Source organism: Protomyctophum parallelum (assembly GCF_964188405.1).
Source record: "Protomyctophum parallelum genome assembly, chromosome: 16".
Classification (NCBI taxonomy): Eukaryota; Metazoa; Chordata; class Actinopteri; order Myctophiformes; family Myctophidae; genus Protomyctophum; species Protomyctophum parallelum.
The window spans coordinates 9,217,216-9,240,948 of record NC_139711.1 but is presented as its reverse complement, the minus strand read 5'-3'; the positions used below and the strand labels follow the sequence as shown (position 1 = coordinate 9,240,948).

General features: G+C 42.7%; 2 protein-coding genes across 3 annotated transcripts; one reads left to right on the top strand and one right to left on the bottom strand.

Annotated features, from left to right (window-relative positions):
* Nucleotides 1–118: 118 nt before the first annotated feature.
* On the bottom strand, nucleotides 119–10,139 carry hs6st2 (heparan sulfate 6-O-sulfotransferase 2). 2 transcript variants are annotated; one of them, XM_083785908.1, is made up of 2 exons: nucleotides 9,004–10,139; nucleotides 119–2,713 (listed from the first exon to the last, which is right to left on the bottom strand). In XM_083785908.1, exons 1-2 carry the CDS (start codon nucleotides 9,576–9,578, stop codon nucleotides 1,894–1,896), a joined length of 1,395 nt encoding a protein of 464 aa, XP_083642034.1. In that variant the 5' UTR covers nucleotides 9,579–10,139; the 3' UTR covers nucleotides 119–1,893. The 2 variants fall into 2 exon arrangements, with proteins under 2 accessions (XP_083642034.1, XP_083642035.1); XM_083785909.1 differs by having other exon boundaries at nucleotides 119–2,710.
* A 1,225-nt stretch (nucleotides 10,140–11,364) lies between these two features.
* LOC310873499 (serine/threonine-protein phosphatase 2A catalytic subunit alpha isoform-like) lies at nucleotides 11,365–22,111 on the top strand. The gene is made up of 7 exons (XM_083785915.1): nucleotides 11,365–11,937; nucleotides 15,345–15,554; nucleotides 17,175–17,348; nucleotides 17,693–17,782; nucleotides 18,293–18,454; nucleotides 20,072–20,190; nucleotides 21,151–22,111. Exons 1-7 carry the CDS (start codon nucleotides 11,836–11,838, stop codon nucleotides 21,221–21,223), a joined length of 930 nt encoding a protein of 309 aa, XP_083642041.1. The 5' UTR covers nucleotides 11,365–11,835; the 3' UTR covers nucleotides 21,224–22,111.
* The last annotated feature ends 1,622 nt before the right edge of the window (nucleotides 22,112–23,733 follow it).

Here is a 23,733-nt window from a genome sequence, read left to right as displayed (position 1 = left end):
GAATGAAAAGTATTAAAAAGCGCTTTTGACTAAACTTCCTAACCTAACTCCATTGGATTCTCAAACTGTCCTTCAAACCACATTACTCCAACTTTGGATATTACTCCCCCCCCCCCCCCCCCCCCCCCCACTTTGTCATTCTAATCAATGGACAAAATGACTAACTCCACATAAATGGTAAAAAATCTCCTAACTCAACTTGAGTTGTACAGGTACAAGTAGGGTTTAATATTTTCCCCGGATTTGGCTCATTTTAAATCCCGGGAATTTGCCGATCTTTTTCCAGGCTACCCGGGAATTCCCGACGAAAAGAAAAGCAAAAAAGTGCCCACTAAAATGCATTTATATGTACACATACTTCATATTTGCAATAGAATAGTGATATTTTATTGTTTAAAACGTTTTATTTGAACAAAATATGAACATATAAAATTATTTTACTTCATTTAAAATATTACTAATGTATATAGGGTTAGGGTTAGGGTTTGCACGGGAAAAGAATAACCGACCTCACGTCTTTCACATAGATTAGCTATACTATGGTTTAGAAGCGAGAATGTCCATCGTGGGGAAAGGAAACTCCTCACTCCGTCAGTAAAACACACACAGAGTGATTAGGCTACCAATGATTGAAAGGTGCAGCAGCTTTTAAATACCCGCAGGTATTTAAATACGGCTCACGCGGCCAACATTTACGTTGGGGGCCGCGGGCTCCTGTTCCAGCTTTCTAGTATGATCCATATAAATATCAACAAACGTGTTTGAAAATGATGGGAGGGTTCAGATTGGATATTTGACCACTCACAGATCAGGTGGAAAAACACGCTCTGTGTGCAAACTCCTTTAGTATAATTTCTAACAAGAAAAAACTGAATAACCTCCGGGAATGTACATTGTCAGATACAATGTGGTATCACCATATCAACTTTGATGATATGTGGGGGTTTTTTATTCCCATTTCCTGAAAAGTTAATATTTTTGACCTAGTTGGTGTGTGTGTGTGTGTGTGTATATATATATATATATATATAAATTGTCCATTATGCTGCATCTTATTAACCTGGTTAACCACTCCCCTTGAAGACATTGCACAATGCAAAAATGTGATTTCAAGGGGAAGTTAACCAGGCTAGCATCATCTCATGACAGCCATGAGAAAACTCTAAAAGCCTGGAGTGTTGTGAAAGTTAGGGCTATTGGCAGCTTGGACCAACCTTCATGTTATGTAAAGGAGCCATTGTGGCCACAATAATGATTTGTGACAAAGTAATACAATCAAAAATCAATAAATAAATGTGCATAAATTAAAACTGGCCATCGTGGACACAAAACAATGTAGCTAGTACCAAGCAAACTGGTTGACATGGCAAACCTGGAATACTCATCCAATATTAATCACTTTATCCCTATATAGTTGACCGGGGTCACCAGGGCTCTATACCAGCTCAGTGGTGTTGTGGTTAGAGTGTCCATCCTGGAACTGGGAGGTCGGGGTTCAATACCAAAGAAAAATGGGACCCAATGCCTCCCTGCTTGGCACTCAGCATCAGAGGTTGGATCGGGGGTAAGTCCCTGCGACATACTAGTGCCATGTCCAGGGGGTGTACAACAAGCTGCCTCACGCTACAGAAACAGGAGATAACATTTTTTGATTTACAAGCTTGCAGTATGTTGTATCACAGAGCTTTGTGAGCGTGTAAATCTGCTATTTTCTGCTAATGCTTGCCTCCAGAATATGGAGCCTAGGTTTCAAGTGGTTACAACCAATAACCCTAGCATCCCAGTTCTGGGGGGAACATTTGCCAAAAATAGCCACGTTGTGTTGTGAGCTTGAAGATCGGCTAGTTTAGGCGAAGAGATTAGTGTTTTAGTGGTTAAGACCCCCCATTCCCACTACCATTGTTCCACATTGTCCAGGTAATCCTCTATAGTACCGTTCTCTTCTAGAGCCCACCACTGTGGGAGCTGCACCTCAGGCTCCACTGTCTCTCTGTTGGCCCCTCTCTGCTTTGTCTCCGTCGGGGGAGGACGGCCCTCAGGCGTCATTGGGGGCCTCGTCGGCCACCCCAGCCTCGGCGACAGTCGCCCCCGAAGCCGTCTCCTCCTCTCCTGGTGCCTCCTCTCCCTGGCCTGCCTTCGCTCCTGCTTCCGCGCTGCCTGGAAGCGCTGGAGGAACAGGTCTCTGGCATACTCGTACAGCTCCACGTCCCAGCGGTTCATCTGACGGATCCGCCTCTGCGTCTCTGGAGCCACCTCCACGCTGGCGGCCCGCGTGCCGTTGAGCTGGGTGAACGGCGCAATAAACTCCAGGTGGAAGGCACGCTCGAAGAGGTACTGCGTCTTGCGCTGGTACTCGGTCAGCCCGTAGAAGGCCATCCCCCGCAGGTTGCGCTTGGCACTCTCCAGCAGCACGCCCCAGCGCTCATCCTCAGTCATGGTGGAGACGTTGTAGCAGCCCACCAGGCTGAGGTCAGCCAGCATGCGGGTTTGCCGGTTGCTCGCCAGATTGTAGGGACAGTCCATGAACTCCTCCAGGGAGCAGCCCGACCAGTCGTCTCCAGGGTAGCAGCTCGGCAGTTCGGACAATGTGGGGGCTCGTCCGTCACACACGTGCAAGGAGGCCTTCCATGTAGCTCCACGCTGCACGTGGCGCCACTCACTCAGGTAGCGCCACACAGGATCCCGTAAGATGGTGATGTAATAGTAGTTCCTACTGGAAAGAGAAGATGAGACAAGGGACACAGTAAAGATATTAAGTCAATTGGCTAAATATTACCTTTTTTTTTGGAGCGATGCCTCCGCTCCATTGCGGAGCTATGTGTGTCCATATGTCTGTCCCTGTATCTTTATGTATGTCCAAGCATGGAAAGCTGCACCACCTAAAGTGGCCAGTAGAGTACAGCACAGAGTTAAGTGGCACAGAGTACACTACAGTAGAAAGCACAGTGGACTACAATACAGTATACTGTACACTATAGAGCGTCACAGTCCCTCCCCTTTCATGACGACGCCAGGCCCAGGAAATAATTCCCAATGCATTTTTCTCATAGACATTTCAAAAAGTATTTATTTAAAGACCTTTTAAGCTTCGTACAATTTTGGACCAAACAAATAATTACAAAAAAAGTGTTGTAACCTGCCGTTTTCTTCTTCTTTCTAATTATTTGTTCGGCCCAATCATTTGTCATGATTTCTCACAACTCGAGTTGGCTTTGTACGACGCTTAAAAGGTCTTTAACCCATTTTGTGCGGGAACCCCTTTTGGTGTTAGCATTATGTTATGCTTTAGCCATTGAAAAATAGCAGATCTACAAGCTCAGAACTGCTATTTTTGAAAAATCGAAGAACGACTGACTTTTTCAGAAAACTGTCAGGATGTAGAAGACATTTTTAGAATCTGATCTCAGGTCAAAATGGGCAAAATAAATACTTTTTGAAATGTCTATGAGGAAAATGAAAGGGGAATGATTTCCTGGTCCCTGGTAGGGGGCGGACTGCGACGCTCTATACAGACCACAGTACAGTAACTATAACAATAAATGTATAGTTGCACCGCTCACTTCACACAGGTGTGATTATTTCTATTTATTTATTTTACTTTTTGAGGCACTTGTCCTTCGGATAAGTACGTTTCCGGAGCGCGAGCACACACAAATACATTTTAAATCAACTAACTTTAAGTTGGTTTTGGTGAATACATGCTTGCCTTGAATATTAGATGAATATTCTCAGTAACGTTTACAAATTATTAAATTAATAGCCCTAGAATGTCTGTGATCTTATCCAGGCACTGTTAGCAGACTGACGTCATCTGTATTTTAACTTGTAGCACTGCGTGTGCACTCACCCAATAATTAATACGTAAGACTTGGAGTCGTTTTGGGGACTAGTTTTGTATTAATTTGAAAGTTCTGGCAGAAAACATGCATTTAGTCAAATATCTCCAACTTTTCCACGAGCTGCACACGGATGACATTCTCTCTGGTGAGGATGCGTGCAGGACTGACACACCAATCGCAACACACCTGTCAATGCGCCCCATACATTTGTGCTTCCCAAACATTGACTGTTCCCAAAGGAACTGTCCGTTTTGGAAAGTCCTAGCCTAGAGCCGACTTTAGTTTGGCTGTATAAAAGTCAATTAATGTGTGACTTGTGTGTGTCTCAAACACGTCTCGTTAAGAACGTGATGTGTTGGGAACACAGGTATCTTGAGTTTAGTTTCTTATGTGGACGTGTTGTAGAAGTGTCTATTTGTATGTCTCTAAATGTTTTGATGAATTGAACAATGTGGACCCTGTTGTAAACAAGTGTAATGCTTAATTGGGTCGTCCACTCACAGTTAACAGTCTCTGTATTGAGTTTGTGCTTAAAATGTACTGTAAATTCTACAAACTGTTAATAAATATTTAAATCAATCAATCAATCAGTTTATTGGTGTAGCCAGTATAAGTTTGTAATTATTTTAGGGGGACGGACACTATCCTAAAGTCGGCTCTTCGGTGCCACTGAAAATATCAGAGGAGCCGAAATCATTTCGGCACTACCGCAGTAAATACCCATTCGAGTTCAATTTGTTGGCCGTGAAGCCAACGAAACACCAGGAGTTTGGAAGCCACCCAAATTCCAAATGCTTGTGACCGGGACATGATCTCGCCAGAGCGGATACAGATACAGTAGCTGCCTCTTACTGTGATCTGGCTGCAGCAGCACTAGTATTGTCAGACCAGGGCAAGCGAGTAAATGCAAGGTACACAGTACACAAGTCACAAACTGTTGCTTTTCGGCAATAAATATGCCACGTAGTTGTTCAATATTAATATTACATATAGCATTCATCTGACCTGTGCATATTTTGAAACTCAAAAGCACTACTTTGTCACCTGTTGGTACCCTAAACAGACACATAGGGAGCCTAAACAGACACACATTGCTGTGCATTGGAGTGGCTGCACCACTCACAAACAGCGCATCGCGGTCTGAATGAGCGACGTTGACACACACACACACACACACACACACACACACACACACACACACACACACACACACACACACACACACACACACACACACACACACACACACACACACACACACACACACACACACACACACACACACACACAGTGTTTAACTGGTTGGAGGGCAGGGCGCCATTTCCCCGCTGTGTGAGGTTCATTTCCCAGTACAACATAGTGTTGGATGCACTGGAGGAGATGGCTGCTCTGAAACTGCAAATAGGGCACAGGGCTTGCATGACAGACTGAAACAAGGAAGTGTTGTACTGGGCCTCTCATGCTTGGCCAAGATGTTATCGGCGAATTGGAGATGCTAAATGTGTGTTTACAGAAAAGAAGACAGACAGTGGCTTTCTGTAGTCTCCACAGTCCAAGACAGTTTAAAGACCACTTTGATAAGATATTTGAGAAGGCACAAGGTATGTGTGAACGACTGTCTCTAGCCCATTTTGGGCGGGAACCCATTTTGGTGGTGTTAGCATCATGTCGTGCTTTAGCTATTGAAAAATAGTAAATAGCAAAAATAGCAGCTATTGAAAAATAGCAAGCTCATAGAACTTGTAGGTCTGCTATTTTTGAAAAATCGAAGAGCGACTGCCGACTGACGTAGAAGACATTTTTTTAATCTGATCTCAGGTCAGAATGGAAAACCGTCAGCATGTAGAAGACATTTTTAAAATCTGATCTCAGGTCAGAAAGCCCATTGTTTCGCCGCAATCCTAAACCCCGCCCAAAGATATTCTGGGCCGGCTGATGCAGTGACACTGTCCGCAAATAGTCCCTGAACTGGATAAAGACAATTTGGAAATTCAATTAGCCATGTTTAAAAAGTACAAAGTCAAAACAACTGCAGATGAAAACTCTACAAGAAATGAGTCCTGAGATGCGTGAGCTATTCAAAGACAGAGACATTAATTTTGTCAGATTGGTGTTGGTGGTGGCCATTTCATCTCTCTGCTGAGGCACGGCACAGCACAGCTTTAGTGGGCTGCGTAGGTTGAAAACGTGGTTGCAATCTACCATGGATCAAAAAAGACTCAATGGTGTTGCTGTATGCCATATTCACAAAGAGAGGTTAGCCAAAGTGGACAGAAGAGACATTGCTCAACAATTTGTGCAGGGGAATGATAGGTCGTTGGTATTTGGGTCCTTCAAGGAGCCTACTCCTGGTCAGTTGAAAATGTAACGCTCTACTGCAGATTGATTTCATTTCAAAATCACACCCGTGTGAAGTGAGGGGCGCTCTTGTCATCACACATCATCATGCATCATCTCATACTAGCTAATCAGTGATTAGTGGTTGCCAGTGATTTGTTAGCCGATTTGCTCGTTTACATATGACGTAAATGTTCCCTTCAATGGCAACCTAATTTCTCCGTTCATTGTTAATCTTGAAACATTTGGGGACAAAAGCTGTATATATGTAGGAGTAGGAGGGGCTGGCCCCTTCACTGCATTGCATTTCATTCATTAAAAAAAACAATTACATTTTAAACCATCCATCTGCAGTAGAATGCATTCATTTAAAAAAAATCCATGTGCATTTCATTACTTCTGTTGATCAGTTGACTAGTTTACCTGTTACCTGTTCCATATGTTTATAATTGCATGGGTTATGTCTATCATGTCTAACCCACTGTAATACACACACCACAACTGTACTGTACAGGTTCTCAAAATGCAAAGGCACACTAGGGTGCTGTGAAAATGTCATGCAGTTAATTGAATAAAATCTATTTTATATAGACTGAATTCATGTGCATTTCATTCATCTAATACATCTGTATTTCATTTTAATAATCCATCTGTAGTAGACTTAATCGGGTCTGAATGAGCGACGTTGACACACACACACACACACACACACACACACACACACACACACACACACACACACACACACACACACACACACACACACACACACACACACACACACACACACACACACACACACACACACACACACACACACACACACACACACACACACACACACACACACACACACACACACACACACAGTGTTTAACTGGTTGGAGGGCAGGGCGCCATTTCCCCGCTGTGTGAGGTTCATTTCCCAGTACAACATAGTGTTGGATGCACTGGAGGAGATGGCTGCTCTGAAACTGCAAATAGGGCACAGGGCTTGCATGACAGACTGAAACAAGGAAGTGTTGTACTGGGCCTCTCATGCTTGGCCAAGATGTTATCGGCGAATTGGAGATGCTAAATGTGTGTTTACAGAAAAGAAGACAGACAGTGGCTTTCTGTAGTCTCCACAGTCCAAGACAGTTTAAAGACCACTTTGATAAGATATTTGAGAAGGCACAAGGTATGTGTGAACGACTGTCTCTAGCCCATTTTGGGCGGGAACCCATTTTGGTGGTGTTAGCATCATGTCGTGCTTTAGCTATTGAAAAATAGTAAATAGCAAAAATAGCAGCTATTGAAAAATAGCAAGCTCATAGAACTTGTAGGTCTGCTATTTTTGAAAAATCGAAGAGCGACTGCCGACTGACGTAGAAGACATTTTTTTAATCTGATCTCAGGTCAGAATGGAAAACCGTCAGCATGTAGAAGACATTTTTAAAATCTGATCTCAGGTCAGAAAGCCCATTGTTTCGCCGCAATCCTAAACCCCGCCCAAAGATATTCTGGGCCGGCTGATGCAGTGACACTGTCCGCAAATAGTCCCTGAACTGGATAAAGACAATTTGGAAATTCAATTAGCCATGTTTAAAAAGTACAAAGTCAAAACAACTGCAGATGAAAACTCTACAAGAAATGAGTCCTGAGATGCGTGAGCTATTCAAAGACAGAGACATTAATTTTGTCAGATTGGTGTTGGTGGTGGCCATTTCATCTCTCTGCTGAGGCACGGCACAGCACAGCTTTAGTGGGCTGCGTAGGTTGAAAACGTGGTTGCAATCTACCATGGATCAAAAAAGACTCAATGGTGTTGCTGTATGCCATATTCACAAAGAGAGGTTAGCCAAAGTGGACAGAAGAGACATTGCTCAACAATTTGTGCAGGGGAATGATAGGTCGTTGGTATTTGGGTCCTTCAAGGAGCCTACTCCTGGTCAGTTGAAAATGTAACGCTCTACTGCAGATTGATTTCATTTCAAAATCACACCCGTGTGAAGTGAGGGGCGCTCTTGTCATCACACATCATCATGCATCATCTCATACTAGCTAATCAGTGATTAGTGGTTGCCAGTGATTTGTTAGCCGATTTGCTCGTTTACATATGACGTAAATGTTCCCTTCAATGGCAACCTAATTTCTCCGTTCATTGTTAATCTTGAAACATTTGGGGACAAAAGCTGTATATATGTAGGAGTAGGAGGGGCTGGCCCCTTCACTGCATTGCATTTCATTCATTAAAAAAAACAATTACATTTTAAACCATCCATCTGCAGTAGAATGCATTCATTTAAAAAAAATCCATGTGCATTTCATTACTTCTGTTGATCAGTTGACTAGTTTACCTGTTACCTGTTCCATATGTTTATAATTGCATGGGTTATGTCTATCATGTCTAACCCACTGTAATACACACACCACAACTGTACTGTACAGGTTCTCAAAATGCAAAGGCACACTAGGGTGCTGTGAAAATGTCATGCAGTTAATTGAATAAAATCTATTTTATATAGACTGAATTCATGTGCATTTCATTCATCTAATACATCTGTATTTCATTTTAATAATCCATCTGTAGTAGACTTAATCGGGTAAGGACTGGAGTCTGTGTTAGCAGTGCTTTGCCTTGAAATATGTGGAAAACATAACACATCTGTCCTCAGGGATGTCCCTCCTCATCCTACCTTCCGACTTACACAAGATTTACAGCTTCTATATATCAAGTATTTTCTCATACAAAATGTTGCTGCTTGTACTGTACCTGTATGACTACGAGTAAGGGACATAATCACTCTTGATTGTTATGTTTGTTACTTTAATATTACTAACTCACCTAGGCAGGGTGGTCTTGGGGGTTTCACCATTTGTGTCCATGCGTGTTGGGACACAGTTGATGAGTTCTGTCCAGTCCGCATGAAGTCCACAACTCCAACCGGTGGAGAACCGAGAGAAGAGCCACGTTTCTCTTCTGCCAGGCCGGTAACAGGTGCATTTCTTCTGCCCTGCGTGACATTCACACGGCCGCTCCAGCTGAATGTTGCGCACCAGGTGGCGACCAAACGTCGTGCCCCCCGTCTTCTGGATGTGCAAAAACACTATGACGTCCTCGCCTTTGATGTCAAAGTCCACGACGGGGTTTAAGTCGGCTTTTGAGAAGTTGAATCGAGCGACGAAGCGGACCAGAGCCCCGTCCTCACTTGAGTACGGGTCCGTACCTCGTGTGTCGCTGCTGAATCCGGGGTGGCTGGCACCGCGGGGGACATTGCCCGGTGCCCAGAAGCCCAGGTGCAGAAGCTGGCAGTCGGAGCTGCTGGGACAGACGTATTGGAGTACAATGACGCCGAAGAGAACCAGCATCAACAGGAGGATCAGGACCCGGTGGTTCTGGCTGCTGGATTTCTCATCCATCTTCCCACCGGGAGAGGGACAGTTCAATTTTTGATGAATTGAACATGGTGGACTCTCTTGTAAACAAGTGTAATGCTTAATTGGGTCGTCCACTCACAGTTAACAGTCTTTGTATTGAGTTTGTGCTTGAAATGTACTGTAATTCTGCAAACTGTTATATATTATATATATATATATAAATATTTCAATCAATCAATAAAAACATCACTAAAGCAGTTCGGGGCGGGCCCCTAAGTTTAGTTTAGATTCCACACACGAGCCATCGAGTTGTATTATAAACAAGAATATAGCCTAATAATTAATAACTATACGGTAGCAGCTACCAAAACAATAACAAAGCTGTTGCTATACTTGCTAACGTTAGCTTAGCACTGATTTCATGCGATTAAAAAGACGATTCGCCCCACCCGTAACGCGGTTACAACATTATATATTTACTATAATTCCAGCACTAGAGTTGCAATGAAGACTGTTGCATTTAAGTTTTGTAGTAAAAGTTACTACAGTCTTTATCTCACAAAATGTTATGCTAGTCCGTCTAATCCTGCCCACCGAGCTGGGATCCGATCATCCTGCGCTTTCTTCCTAAATTCCCAGAAGTCTCTGCGCTTGATCCCATATCCAGAACGGACGTCAGCTAAAGCCTTCCTCCGAGGTGGAGGAAAGCCTGGCGATAGCTACTCTATGGTGATAGCGCACTGAGCCGCACTGTGCAATGCAAATAGGCGAGTGTGCTCCCGGCCGGTGCGCATTTCCGAACGCACCCCAGATTAGTATGAAGAGCTAGCCTGGCGCAGCCACACTTCACCCGCCTATATGCATATAGCCCACAGCGCAGTGGTATATATTAGTATCGCAACTCGAGGCTAAGCCAGAGCCATAGAGGAATACGACATTAAGGGGGCAGAAAACAGCCCGGGCACGTGGTTCATGTAACTCGTTGAGTCGTTTGTCACTGTAAAAATGGAATTGAATTGAAAATGGAATTGAATTGAATTGTAAAGCACTGTAAAGCCTATAGACTCCAATGCAATCGGTAAACTTCCGGTTCAGGACCGTCTGATGTGTTACAGTCAGTGTACTAACTATAACACTGTGTGGTAGTTAATTTCTCATGTGTTTTAATGATAGACATACACGTGCATCATAAAAAATAGAATAAATGTTATTTTTTAGGCTATAATATGGGGTGCAAATTAAATTAATAGTGAAAGGGCTACCTATAACGGACAGTCGGACACACATTTGGGATTTGGCCAACCCACTGGATTTTCTTTCTGTTTATTAAAGAGCTGTAAACCACTGTAAACAGCAGCCTTAGCCCTGGAACATGACTGCCATGATAAGGCAGCCTACTCTAATGATTATTATCAGAATAGTGCTTTGTATCAAAACACCAACAATATAAATTATCCTACCTTTATGTAGGCTATATATGAAAAATTGAGAATAATGAGTAATCTAAATGTCTATACGTTTTATTTGGGTAATACTATTTAGTTGTCGTGGCAGGCAGCCGCAGAACAATGCTCATCTCCTCCTCCTCATCTAGCTGAGGACCCTCTGGAGCCCCATAAGAAGAACTCCTGCCTTAGAGTATATATACGAGTACATATACTCTAAGAACTCCTGCCTTAGAGTATATATACGAGTACATATACTCTAAGAACTCCTGCCCTGGGGGATCCTTTCCTTGGACCCCAGTTTTAAAACCAATGCACTGGCTTGCTGGCCAAGGGAGGGAGGGATGCGGTGACGTCAGCACAGTGTTGCCTGGGAGAGAAGACAGACAGCAGGGTGTGGGTCCGGTCCGCTCCGCTGCTGGAGCTCTCTCTCTCTCTCTCTCTCTCTCTCTCTCTCTCTTACACACACACACACACACACACACACACACACACACACACACACAGCTTTGTTTTTATTACGCTGCTTGACACATCGAACACCCTGCATGCACATAATACTATTAAGTATCCGCTGATCTGAGACCGTTATTAGCTTCTATATTATCATGTGAGTCAGACGATCAACGTCCCGGACGAATTTGCAGCCAGGGCCGCAGTCTGTCTGCCCGTCCGTTCGCACAGGCAGCTGCCGCATCCTTCCACACTGCACAGATACACCGCTAGCACTTTAGCCTATTAGCTAGGCTTGGAAAGATATAGCAAAGTGTTATTTTTCGTATTCTTATCATCATAATTTTTCGTTTGTTTCGCGGGTAAATTTATTAGCTGGCTTTTGCTATCGAGCAGCAAGCATGGACGACAAGTCTTTCACCAAGGAGCTGGACGGATGGATCGAACAACTCAACGAATGCAAGCAGCTCTCAGAAGACCAGGTCAAAGTCCTGTGTGAGAAGGTAACGACATGAAAACCATGTTTTATTTCATTCCGATCGTAAATAAGAATCAGTTGCCTATAACGTCAATGCTGGCCTGGTAGCATCAATAGCAGCAGCACCCCTTTCCTCTCCTCTCCATCACATGCAGGGACGTTATTTTAGGCCACATGCCAAGAAGATGGAGGTTGGAGGCGAGTCAGTTACTCTGTTTTCATCTTCAACGCCCACTTTCATTCATTCACCTTGTTGCTGTGTCACCACTAACATCATTCCATTATATGCATCCCAAGTATAGCGCCATTCAGTGAAGTACTTGGCATTTGATAAATATGCATTTAGGCTCAAACAGACTCAAACCATCCCTCCAGACATCCCAAAACAAACTGGTCAGGCAACTCCCAGAACCCACCTCACCCCTGCCCATTTATAGGCTGGAATGTCTTAGGGTTGACCAGAGCCATATAATAGAAGTACCCTCACTAAAAACGCCGGGACAACGCTCCACACGTCCCAAACTCTTCTCCCTTCTGGCTCCAAAACTGTGGAATGCACTTCCCATTGCAGTCAGAACTGCAGCATCACTCCCAATCTTCCGCCGTAGCCTGAAAACCCACTTTTTCAGACTCCATCATGGCCCATAGCACTTACCCTAACCCATTAGATAGCATTTCTGTTGGCTTAGATAACATTTGACACAGACTTATAGCATGTTATGTAGACAGCACTATAATTGTATTGTATATAGTCATAGCACGCCATAGTACATATGTATAGCATAGTAGTAAATATGTATAGTTTATATGTATAGTGTATGTATAGTTTCATTATATAGATATTCGACTGATACCTTCTTAGCTTACGCATGTTTCATGATAAATGCTCTTATGTGATGTATTCCCATGCTTTTGTTCTTGCTTAAATGTAAGTCGTTCTGGATTAAGAGCGTCTGCTAAATGCCTAAATTGTAAATTGTAAATTGTAAAGAGTTGCAATATTGGTCACGTGGTTCATGTACTCGCGTGAGCCCATAGACTCCAATGCATTCTGTAAACTTCCGGTTGTCCCCATTTGAAGCCTTCAATTAGGGACAAACCAATAGAAGTCGTATGTAGCAGAGCCGCCATTGGACTGGCCACAAGAAGTGAACAGAGTTTGCGTAACTCTGTCTATACTCTATGGCTCTGGGGTTGATGACATGATAGGCTACAGCAACTTGCGATGGGCCTGGTCTACAAGTTCCACTACGCCACTAAGATACCCATGTACCTGTCAAAATACTTCCTTAATGTCAACAAAGTCCACAATCACAACAGAGGGAGTTCAGCTGGAGACGGTGACCAGAGACCAATGCCATGTCACCGCCAGAGACCAAAAGTGTCCTTGAGCAAGACACTTGAACCATTCACATTACATACTCAATGTCTTGTGAATTGTGCTTGGTAAGACTTATACAGCTACATGCCGAAAATGTAAATGTTCAAAATGAAGTAAAATAATGTTGAGAGTAAGAAGAAAATAAGTACATTGGTCCTATGTATGCTTTTCTGTTATGTGCACTGCAAACCAGTATCAGTCAGACAGGAGATGAAATGCAGAATGTACCTAGTACCTAATGTATCTAGATCAGATGGCATGTACTGCATATTCAGATGCTCTTTAAATATTTTGAGGTACTGATCGAAGTTTACTTGAAATGTTGTGGCAAAACTGCTGGTCTGGTTTTAGATGCTGCTTACACCAAGGCGTTTCACATCTGGGGTCAGAGTTTAAATAGATTCAAAGTGTGTGCATTTATATGAGCAGTTTAGAACGGTTACTTGCTTTGGTATGGTGGACAGGCGTTCAAATTAATAAATGTCAATCAATCAATCAATCAATCAGTCAAAATGGCATACCAAGGTCCTTTCTCGGACCCACCTCTCCCTGTGTTTTAGGATCCAAGATGGCCGCAGCACCAGGAGGGGGTGGCCTTACTGGGCTGCGTTCACAAATTCAAGACACCTGTCTTGCGCTTGTCTTGTGTCTGTGTTTAATGGCCACTCCAATGCATTTTCAATTATGGAACCCCATGGTTTGTCCAAACATTTTGTTTGATGGGGGGGAGGGGGGGCAGAACACATCCATCAAAGCTGTGTCCAAACACAAGTCAGGTGTCAGACACAAGGCAAGTGTCTTGAATGCAGCCCAGTAATTATGTCAACCCCGCCCGCTCACCTCTGCCCCACCCTCTCCTGGTGCTGTGGCCATCTTGGATCCTAAAACACAGGGAGAGAGGTGGGGCCGAGAAATAAAAATTGGCCAATCTTGCCACGGACACGTTTGTCTGTGTAGGCAGGGACATGTTGGTAACACGTGAATCTCGTTTTCGTCCGAGCATAGGCATGGTAACGCCCCGCCCGCCTGTGATTGGCCTACCAACACTACCTGTCTTGACTGTCCCCCGAAGTGGATATATAAATGCTGGATAGTCAGATTCGAGGTTACTCTCCGTGATGGAAATAATACAAGTAGCCTACGGTATGACAAGAGAACTATAACTTGTAACTTTTATTTTTGTAGAAGAGGCAAACTAATATTGTTTATACCGTTTGCTTTGATGGAATAATTGCACTAAATGCACTCCGTATTTGATTTGGATGTAGGCCTATTCTAAAAGTGTTTGTGTTGATTATTGTGTACGGTAATTTGTTTGTAGCCTATGTGTAAACTTGAAACATTGTTGTACTATAAAAAGGTCTATTTTCCCTTCATCTTTATCCCTTTTAGTGTAATAGTATTAGTTAACTATAATTAGATTAATACACGATAATCACCACGATAATCAACACTAACACTTTATTTAGAACACACTCAAATCATATTACGGAGTGCATGTTCATCAATTATTCGATCAAAGCAAACGGGATACACAATATTAGTTTGCCTCTTCTACAAAAATAAAAGTTACAAGGCTGCATTCTGTCACGCGTGCCAAGCTGTCATTCTCTTGTTGTATTATTTATTTCTCAATCTCAGAGTAACCTCGCGTCTCGGAGGACAGTCAAGACGGGCAGTGTCGGTAGGCCAATCACAGGCAGGCGGGGCGTTACCATGCCTATGCTCGGACACAAACGAGATTCACGCGTTGGTGACCACTGCCTGGAACACCCTCAAGGACTACCAGGCCACAAATACCCATTTGATATGATTTTAAATCATCTCTGGGACCCCAATTTTGGTTCCATTTGATTCCCATAATGTTGACAATTGATTAGTTAGCCCAGGGAGCGGTTAGGGGTTCACTAGTTTTGCTCAGGGACACTTCAGCACGTAGAATCAGGGCTGGGCCAGTGGGGCGTGAACCAAGGACCTTCTGTTTCCCAGACAGCCTCTCTTTCTTACCCTCTCAGCTCTCCTCCTAAGCTCCTGGTCTGCCTCCTTCACAGGCTAAGGAGATCTTGACCAAGGAGTCCAACGTGCAGGAGGTGAGATGTCCGGTGACAGTCTGCGGAGACGTGCATGGTCAGTTCCACGACCTGATGGAGTTGTTCCAGATCGGCGGGAAGTCTCCCGACACCAACTACCTCTTCATGGGAGATTACGTGGACAGGGGCTACTACTCTGTGGAGACAGTCACACTGCTGGTGTCGCTGAAGGTAATGAGTAACAACAAAGTACAGCCTCAAAAGCTACAGTGTTGAAGAACAATGTTATGACCTTGAACGGGAGACACACCAAGGTTGAGGTATAATGCTTCGTTTTCACGGAACTGTGATGTCTGTAATTTTTGTTTAATATATGCGATATTCCCTCTAGTGTTCAACGCAAGGACATGCATTCATTGTATGGATTCATCAAAATGATCATCTTAAATTAATTACCCAGTGAAAAGCACTCAATAAATATTAACATAGTCAAGCAACTGGAGCATTCTGCTGTTTACTGGCCCACAATGCATACATGCTCTCTGAAATCCGTAGCTACTAGCAATATTTGAATTTCTTCAACGTATTTGAGGGCAAATTATGTGCAGCAAAAAACAGAAGTTTGCTAACTTCACACACACACCCGACACACCAGAGATTCCCATGGGAATGAATGGACTAAACCAGTGGTCTGGGGACCACTAGTGGTCCATTTGGTTTAATTTTACGCTCTCAAGAGTTACATTATTGTTAAACATACTGCATTGATTAATTTAAAAGAAGTACACAATTAGAGAATGTAGAAGAATTGTTATTTTGATCAAAGTTATCTCTCCTACCAACATCAGTACAACATGGAATTGTGGACAAAATCTTATCCAACGACAACAAAATATTCTAAGTCTTGGTTCTGAGAGGTTAAATCTCATCGAATGGTGGTCCGCTGCTCAAATGCCAAATAAATAACGGGCCTTGATATGAAAAAGGTTGAAAACCACTGGGATAAATTACAGACATCACAGAAAGCATTATGGAAACAAGGTATAATAGAGTTCTTTCGATACCAGTGTCAGTATTGCCTCCGATTCTGTCTAAAATGCTGATATTGGGATCATTGAGTACTGTAGGTAAGTCTATGCACTGATCCAATATCATGTCATTTATTATGTGTATATACGGTAAGTAATACTGTAGCTTACTTTTGCTAAACCATTCTGGTTTTTATTTTGAATATATTGTTTTAAAGTTGATGTTGCGCTGCCTGCACTACAGTTTAAAAAATGTTTCTGCACTATTTAAATCTTGTTTTAAAGGAATAATTTATCCCTAGATTCGTCGAACACACGTACACCCTCAGACTTTGTACTTTGTTTAGACCGATACACAAACAAAATAATAACTTGCTTGCTTTAATCCACTGTCTGCCTGTAAGTTCTGAAATGTGATATCAGTCCCACTTGTCACAATGAAAACATTCTTAATTTCTTTCCCTAAAATGATTAACATTTTGAGAGATTTGTACGGCTCTAGCAATGATTCTCAACCCGTTTAATTCCAAGGACCCCCAGTTTGACATGCATATATATTAGTCTACAGACCCCCACTTAATGGCATTTCTATCTCTGGGACCCCCAATTTATATTGTAAAATCAATGTTAATTTAACTCAGAGTGCACAAATGGAACAATTTGTACACTCTCAGAGTTACAGACCCATAAGGCTCCATTTGGTTCGAAACTATCATTTAGCTGGGGACCCCCTGGAACTCCCTCAAGGACCCCTGGGGGTCCCACTTTGGGAACCACTGCTCTACATGCATGTCTTCCTAATGAACACAGATCATATTTTCAGGTACGGTACCGTGAACGAATCACAATCCTTCGAGGGAACCACGAGAGCAGACAGATCACACAGGTGTATGGCTTCTACGACGAATGCTTGAGGAAATACGGCAACGCCAACGTGTGGAAGTACTTCACAGATCTGTTTGACTATCTGCCGCTCACTGCGCTGGTAGACAACCAGGTGAGATGATGAGGATGTTGATGATGCATTCAGAGCATGTCTCACTGTGTAATACATAGGCCTGTACCTGTAGCTATCGATTGTGTGTTTTATATCTATATATACTGTATATATATAGACCCAAAATTCAACTATACATATCAAAAGTAGGAATTGAAATAATCCCCCAAAAAGTAGCACATCCAAGAATTCAAATGAATGGAGGGCAAAGTACTCACATTTCCACTTTTTTAATTGGCACACACCAATAAACACTAGTTTTATTAACCCATTGCCGGGTAGCATGAACTTGAGGCTTCGGAAAAAGTCATAGCTCTATTATTTCAGTGTCTGACCTCTTTCAGATCTTCTGTCTCCATGGAGGACTGTCTCCATCAATAGACACATTGGACCACATCAGAGCGCTGGATCGTCTACAGGAGGTTCCACACGAGGTAATATATGCTCCACATTCATTCCCAGCAAGGTACAAATGGATTCTGCCCTCCCTCTTCATTCCTCTGTAGTTTGTTTAAAGATGCTGTAAGTGATATGTTTTTGTTAAAAACAAAATGTTCTTGTTCTGGTTGAACTGTTAAAGCGTAACCTCTTGGAACCCCTGCACCATCCATATTCTGGGTGGGACATTAGCCAAAAATAGCGGATCTACAAGGTCACAACGCATCACAACGTGATGTGTTGTGAGCTTGTGCATCAGCAACTTTTGGCAAAGAGATTTGGTGTAGAGGGAAGAAAAAAAAAAATACAGAGCCAACTTAGGTCAAATTGACTAAGGCTCAAACAACAGGCATTCTGTATTAGCTCTGCTGTTGAAATGTCATTGCATACCCGGGTTTGAACTTTTAATGTATACGTATTTTCTCACATCATGTCAGTTCACTAGAGTAGACCCCTTTGATCTAAACAAAGTATGATCTAACATTATGTTTTTGGCCACCATTTAGGGTCCTATGTGTGACTTATTGTGGTCAGATCCGGATGACCGTGGTGGTTGGGGTATTTCTCCTCGTGGTGCAGGTTACACTTTCGGGCAGGACATCTCAGAGACCTTCAACCATGCAAATGGCCTAACACTGGTCTCTAGAGCCCACCAGCTGGTGATGGAGGTAGGTTGATGTTCTTTAACCTCTAGTGTCCTTAGAGATACTTAGGCCATAAGTTTGCGTCAGTTTGTGTTAGGTTAGGACAGTGTTTCTCAACCTATGTACCGCGGCACTTTACTGTGCCGTTTGATCTGTCCAGGTGTGCCGCGAGATTTGTCCGAAAGTAACACTTTTCATAGCCTAAAAATCTCGGGGCACATCGGCGTTAACGTGCTGCGTTAACCCGATAAATAAATATCGGGGTCTCACTCTGCACAGAGCCTCTGGGTCTGCAGCGGCCAGGAGGCGGTGTGTGTGTGTGTGTGTGTGTGTGTGTGTGTGTGTGTGTGTGTGTGTGTGTGTGTGTGTGTGTGTGTGTGTGTGTGTGTGTGTGTGTGTGTGTGTGTGTGTGTGTGTGTGTGTGTGTGTGTGTGTGTGTGTGTGTGTGTGTGTGTGTGTGTGTGTGTGTGTGTGTGTGTGTGTGTGTGTGTGCGCGCGTGTGAGAGGGACGGTAAACGGTCAGCAATACGTTAAATTTCTACTTCTACTAAAGAAAGAGGCAGCGATGGAGCCATAAGTCCATAACCATAAATTCGTGGACATAAATTGCGCAAAATACTGTTAAACATGACGGCAGCAGCCTGCTGCATCCTCCTAGCTGTTGTGTGCTAAGCTAAATTATCATACAGAACAGTCAACACGGCATTGACCAGGGTTGCCACATTGACTGAGAGGGAAACAAGCAACCAGGTCTATGAAAATGTTAACAGGCCAGATCAAGTCAGAAAATCCGAAAGTCAGAAAATAAATCTAGAATAAGCAACAATATTGCTGACTGTCAAACATCATTGTCCAATGTTGTTTTAGAGCAGTGGTTCTCAAACAATTTCATGTCATGGACCACTAATATTCTATATATATATATATATATATATATATATATATTTACTATATATACACACACCGGTATATATACAGTATATACACAAACCGTATATCTAGGTGTGCCCCGAGATTTTTAGGCTATGAAAAGTGTGCCCTGGGACAAAAAAGGTTGAGAAACACTGGGTTAGGACATCGATTTATATCACCTGGTGATCTATGATGACGGGTCGTTATGGCCCCTACACACTGTAGGAGTTTTAAAGTTGTCGGCGAGTCATTAGATCGTTATGTATTTCACACTACAGGAGTCTTTTTTTTTAAATCACACTAAACGATTGGTTGCCGACTAGGCATCAACACACTGCAAGAGTTCACCAAGATGCGATCCAGACCCGATATAGGCTACAACTTTTTTTTTGCCGTGACACAAGCGCGAGACCGACACAGGATCGACGCCTCTCTCTCTCTCTCCCTGTGCATGCCACACACAGGCTACACAGCAAAATGTTTGTGACAGCGTGTATAGCCTACGTGGGCTGCAGCAAGACAGGACGTTAAATCTTGACACACACACACACACGCACAAAAGTAGTATGGAGCCCTGGTGGACCCCAGGGATTATACCATTTTAAGTGGCCACACTCCCTGTGATTTGTATACCTGTGAATGTGACATTATCATGATGGTGTCTCTAAAACAGTAGTCCTGAAATTTTGGAATTTGAAAAGTGGAATTTGTCCTTTTATGTCTAAACAGGGTTATAACTGGTGTCACGATCGCAACGTGGTAACGATCTTCAGCGCGCCAAACTATTGTTATCGTTGTGGCAACCAGGCAGCAATCATGGAGCTGGACGACACACTGAAGTACTCATTGTAAGTATAGTGAGTTTAGTTCTGGTGTAAACATGACCAACCAATCAAACTTATATAGCACATTTGATTTAATAAATCAGCTGCAACTCAATGTGCTTCTGACATGAAAATATGTAAACAAAGGTTGTTGTTTTGGGGAGGGGGGGGGTTACAAAAGGAAGAATACAATTCTAAACAAATTAACAGATGCTTAAGATGTCTTAAGTTAAGATTTTTGTCCACAGAGCCCACTGTTTCAAAGTCTAGGACCATAATAGCTATAAAAATCACACTTGTGTGAAGTGATATCAGTGATATCATGATCATGGTATGATGATTAAGTCATCAAAGTTCCGTAAAAGGTCCATAGACTTGGCTGCCACTACGTCATAGGTTAATGTGTCACCCACTACATCATCCGTAAAAAGTCCATAGACTTAGACTAGTCTGCCACATGACGTCACGCCACGGCGGGAACACACAAGGCCACATGTTGGAGCAGAAAAAAAACAGAAGGACAAGGGGCTGACAATGATAAAATAATCAGTTACATTTGGGACAATGTAACTGATTATCGTTGTTGATTAACCCATTTTGGGCGGGAACCCCTTTTGGTGTTAGCATTATGTTATGCTTTAGCTATTGAAAAATACAGCTTGTAGGTCTGCTATTTTTCTTTTTTATCGTGAAAATGTGCCTCAAATTTGGAATATACTTTTTCAGAACGAATGTTTTTAACTCAAATCTTTTCTTCTGGAGGGTCCCTAGAACAACATATTTTCAGATGGGGGTCTCGGAGGCCAATTACAGATCATTTTTGGGGTCCTTGACATGAAACATTGAGTGATACAGGCCTAGAAACATAGGTATTTCAGAAAACTGTCAGAATTTAGAAGACATTTTTTTCAGGCCTAAATGGGTTAATAGATAAATATTGATAGATGAGAGCTTCGTTGTTCACACGTGGTTTGCACGTTTCAGCTTACAATTTGACCCAGCACCGCGTCGAGGAGAACCCCACGTGACCCGACGCACGCCAGACTACTTCCTTTGAAGGTCTTCGTTACCGTTGAGGAAGTCAAGAACGGGGCAACTGGCCACACAGAGGTTTGAGGAAAAAGCATCCATTAACCCATGGACCAAAAATGTGTGCCATAATTACAATAAAATGGAAAATATGCCACATGTAGTCAAGATCCATCCTGGCAACCTTCTCTCTGTGCATGACGTTTTTATTTCTAGAAACGATTGTCATTATAAATGGAACAGTCACATTACCTGCTGGTTTTGTCAGGAGAATATATTTGCAATGAATAAAATAATACTGAGATATAAATGCCTAAATGTAACTTTTTGTGTTAGGATGTTAAAGATGACAAGTGTGTCACCATATACAGTATAAAAGCTGCATCTTTCACTTGGCATGGCCTCAAATTAAAAGTTGCAGTAAATATGATGTGAAGTTTCTTTTCTTTTCTTATTTGTAACTGAGCGCAATGGTTTTTTGTGAGGTGAGATGATTGAATTAGATGTTTAAAAGGAATTTGTTCTCTTTGCACTTTTGTATTTGATTTTTATCACATGGCACTGACCAACTGCATTGTTTTTATACCCCATTTTAGTGTTAAGTTACAAGTAGCCCTCTGCTCTGCTGTCTCATGAGAGTTCAGCTTGATTTATACTTTGTCGTACGACGGTGACATTTGGTCAAAAATAGATATTTGCTATTTTTGAACAGCTCACAACATACTGTAGATGTGACGCGTTGTATGTTTGTATATCCGCTATTTTAAACATGTAACTGTCGTGCAACGGAGTATAAATTAGACATTATTGTATTTCATTTCAGTAGGAAATATTGGTACAAAATAAATCCACTGTACAATAACTTAATGTTTTGCAGCCCCAGCTATATGAAATAAAGATTGAAGTTACTCCTTCATTTATGTAGTTTGGTTTGGTGTATTTTTGCCTTACAGCTTTCTAGAAGGATCCCAGAAATCACCACTAGGTGGAGGTATAATGTCAAAAATGTCTCTTATCATACCATGATTGTGCTTCTAGCCCTACCAATGACCATACAAGTGAAGTGTGCAGGAATTATTAAGGTAAATAGCATGAATAGTATGACACATGGCTATTTGACATAGACGGTGAAGTGAGATTATAAGTAAAACCCTTGTTGATAAAAGCCTATAATCTAAAAGCTATTATCTTATTAGTTCTAGATTAACAAGATGTATACAGTCAGTCATACCAGGGCTACCTCAAACAGGATATTATATAACAGTTATTCTGAATTAACCCTGTATTGTTGATGGATAACTGTTTTCACACGACTTCTTTACACATGCTTTTGTAACGTTAGCAACTTAGCAGTGACACTGCATGCGAGTGTGGACTAGCTGACACCAACTCAGGACTCCTGCATCCACACCCTCCTGTTTAGCATTCATGGTCTTGAGTGCAACTGCAGTGTTGTTAGCTAGTGTTTACATGGGTGGTTACAGGCTACCTTTGCATAGTCAGTTTGCTCGCTGTCAGTTCCAGGTGCCAGACGCAGTGCCCTGCCAGCCTCATCCTTCTCTCTCTGACCTTGGCCATAACCAGCGGAAGGCCTCTGTAGAGGGCCACGTTTCTGATGTTGTCCGGCCATGATGTGACGTCAACTTCCTGTGCAGACACAATCCAGAGCCGTTGTTCTGCGAGTTGTCCATGTCTCAGCCCTGTACAACATGCCACGACAGGCTACTACTACTACCACCGACTCCACTGTAGCCACGGTCAGCCGCCTCTTGAGGTCATAGGCTATTTCATGTCTGGTTTCCAGATGTCCACAACCTCCTCAGTCCTCATCCCGTGCAAGGCATTCCAAGAGCCCTCCACCACCAGTGACACTACATGATCTGTACATGTGCACTGCACACGCATATAGCCGGTATTACTTGGTTTGATTGATTGAATAGGCTACTTTATTAAGAGTTTGCATAAACGTACAGTGGTTTCCATTGTGGTCCTGTATTCAATTCATCAAGACATTTAAAGATACAAAAACATACAAGAAATCATCAACACTATGAGCAATAAAAGTATATTTACAGAATAGGGGGGTTATTTCTGGTGTCAAGCTTAGGAGACTATGACTAAGAAAGCAAAGAGGCCGCACAGCTCGTAGTCACGATGCCATAAACATTTATTTTTCCAACGTTTCGGCAACAAGTTGGTATATATCATACCCTGAAGAAGGCAACTTGTTGACGAAACGTTGGAAAAATAAATGTTTATGGCCCACTACTGGTGTGCACTCCTACCAGACAGGTTGTAAAATTGCAGGTGCTCTTACGGTTTTGAAGGAGGGTAAGAAGTAAGTTCATGGCTGTTGGTAGGACATTCCACATTGTGGTGGCATATCAGTAGAACAAATTTAACGCCATGATGTTTGTTCCTAATCTGGTTTGAGCGAGACCAGTGGAGCTCCCTCCGGTGCCTGACCCTCAGTGGTGCCTGTTGGTTAAGGTCAACAGATAGGCTCTGTACATTGAATCCATGTACAATGCAAGTGTT

Bases quoted from the DNA above. Each gene is read 5' to 3' on its own strand.
- hs6st2 (XM_083785908.1), bottom strand. From the start codon at position 9,578: ATGGATGAGAAATCCAGCAGCCAGAACCACCGGGTCCTGATCCTCCTG. The intron at 2,714-9,003 runs GTGAGTTAGTAA...TTCTCTTTCCAG, and splicing joins CCCAAGACCACCCTGCCTAG to TAGGAACTACTATTACATCA.
- LOC310873499 (XM_083785915.1), top strand. From the start codon at position 11,836: ATGGACGACAAGTCTTTCACCAAGGAGCTGGACGGATGGATCGAACAA. The intron at 17,349-17,692 runs GTGAGATGATGA...GACCTCTTTCAG, and splicing joins CTGCGCTGGTAGACAACCAG to ATCTTCTGTCTCCATGGAGG. The intron at 18,455-20,071 runs GTAGGTTGATGT...ATGTCTAAACAG, and splicing joins CCCACCAGCTGGTGATGGAG to GGTTATAACTGGTGTCACGA.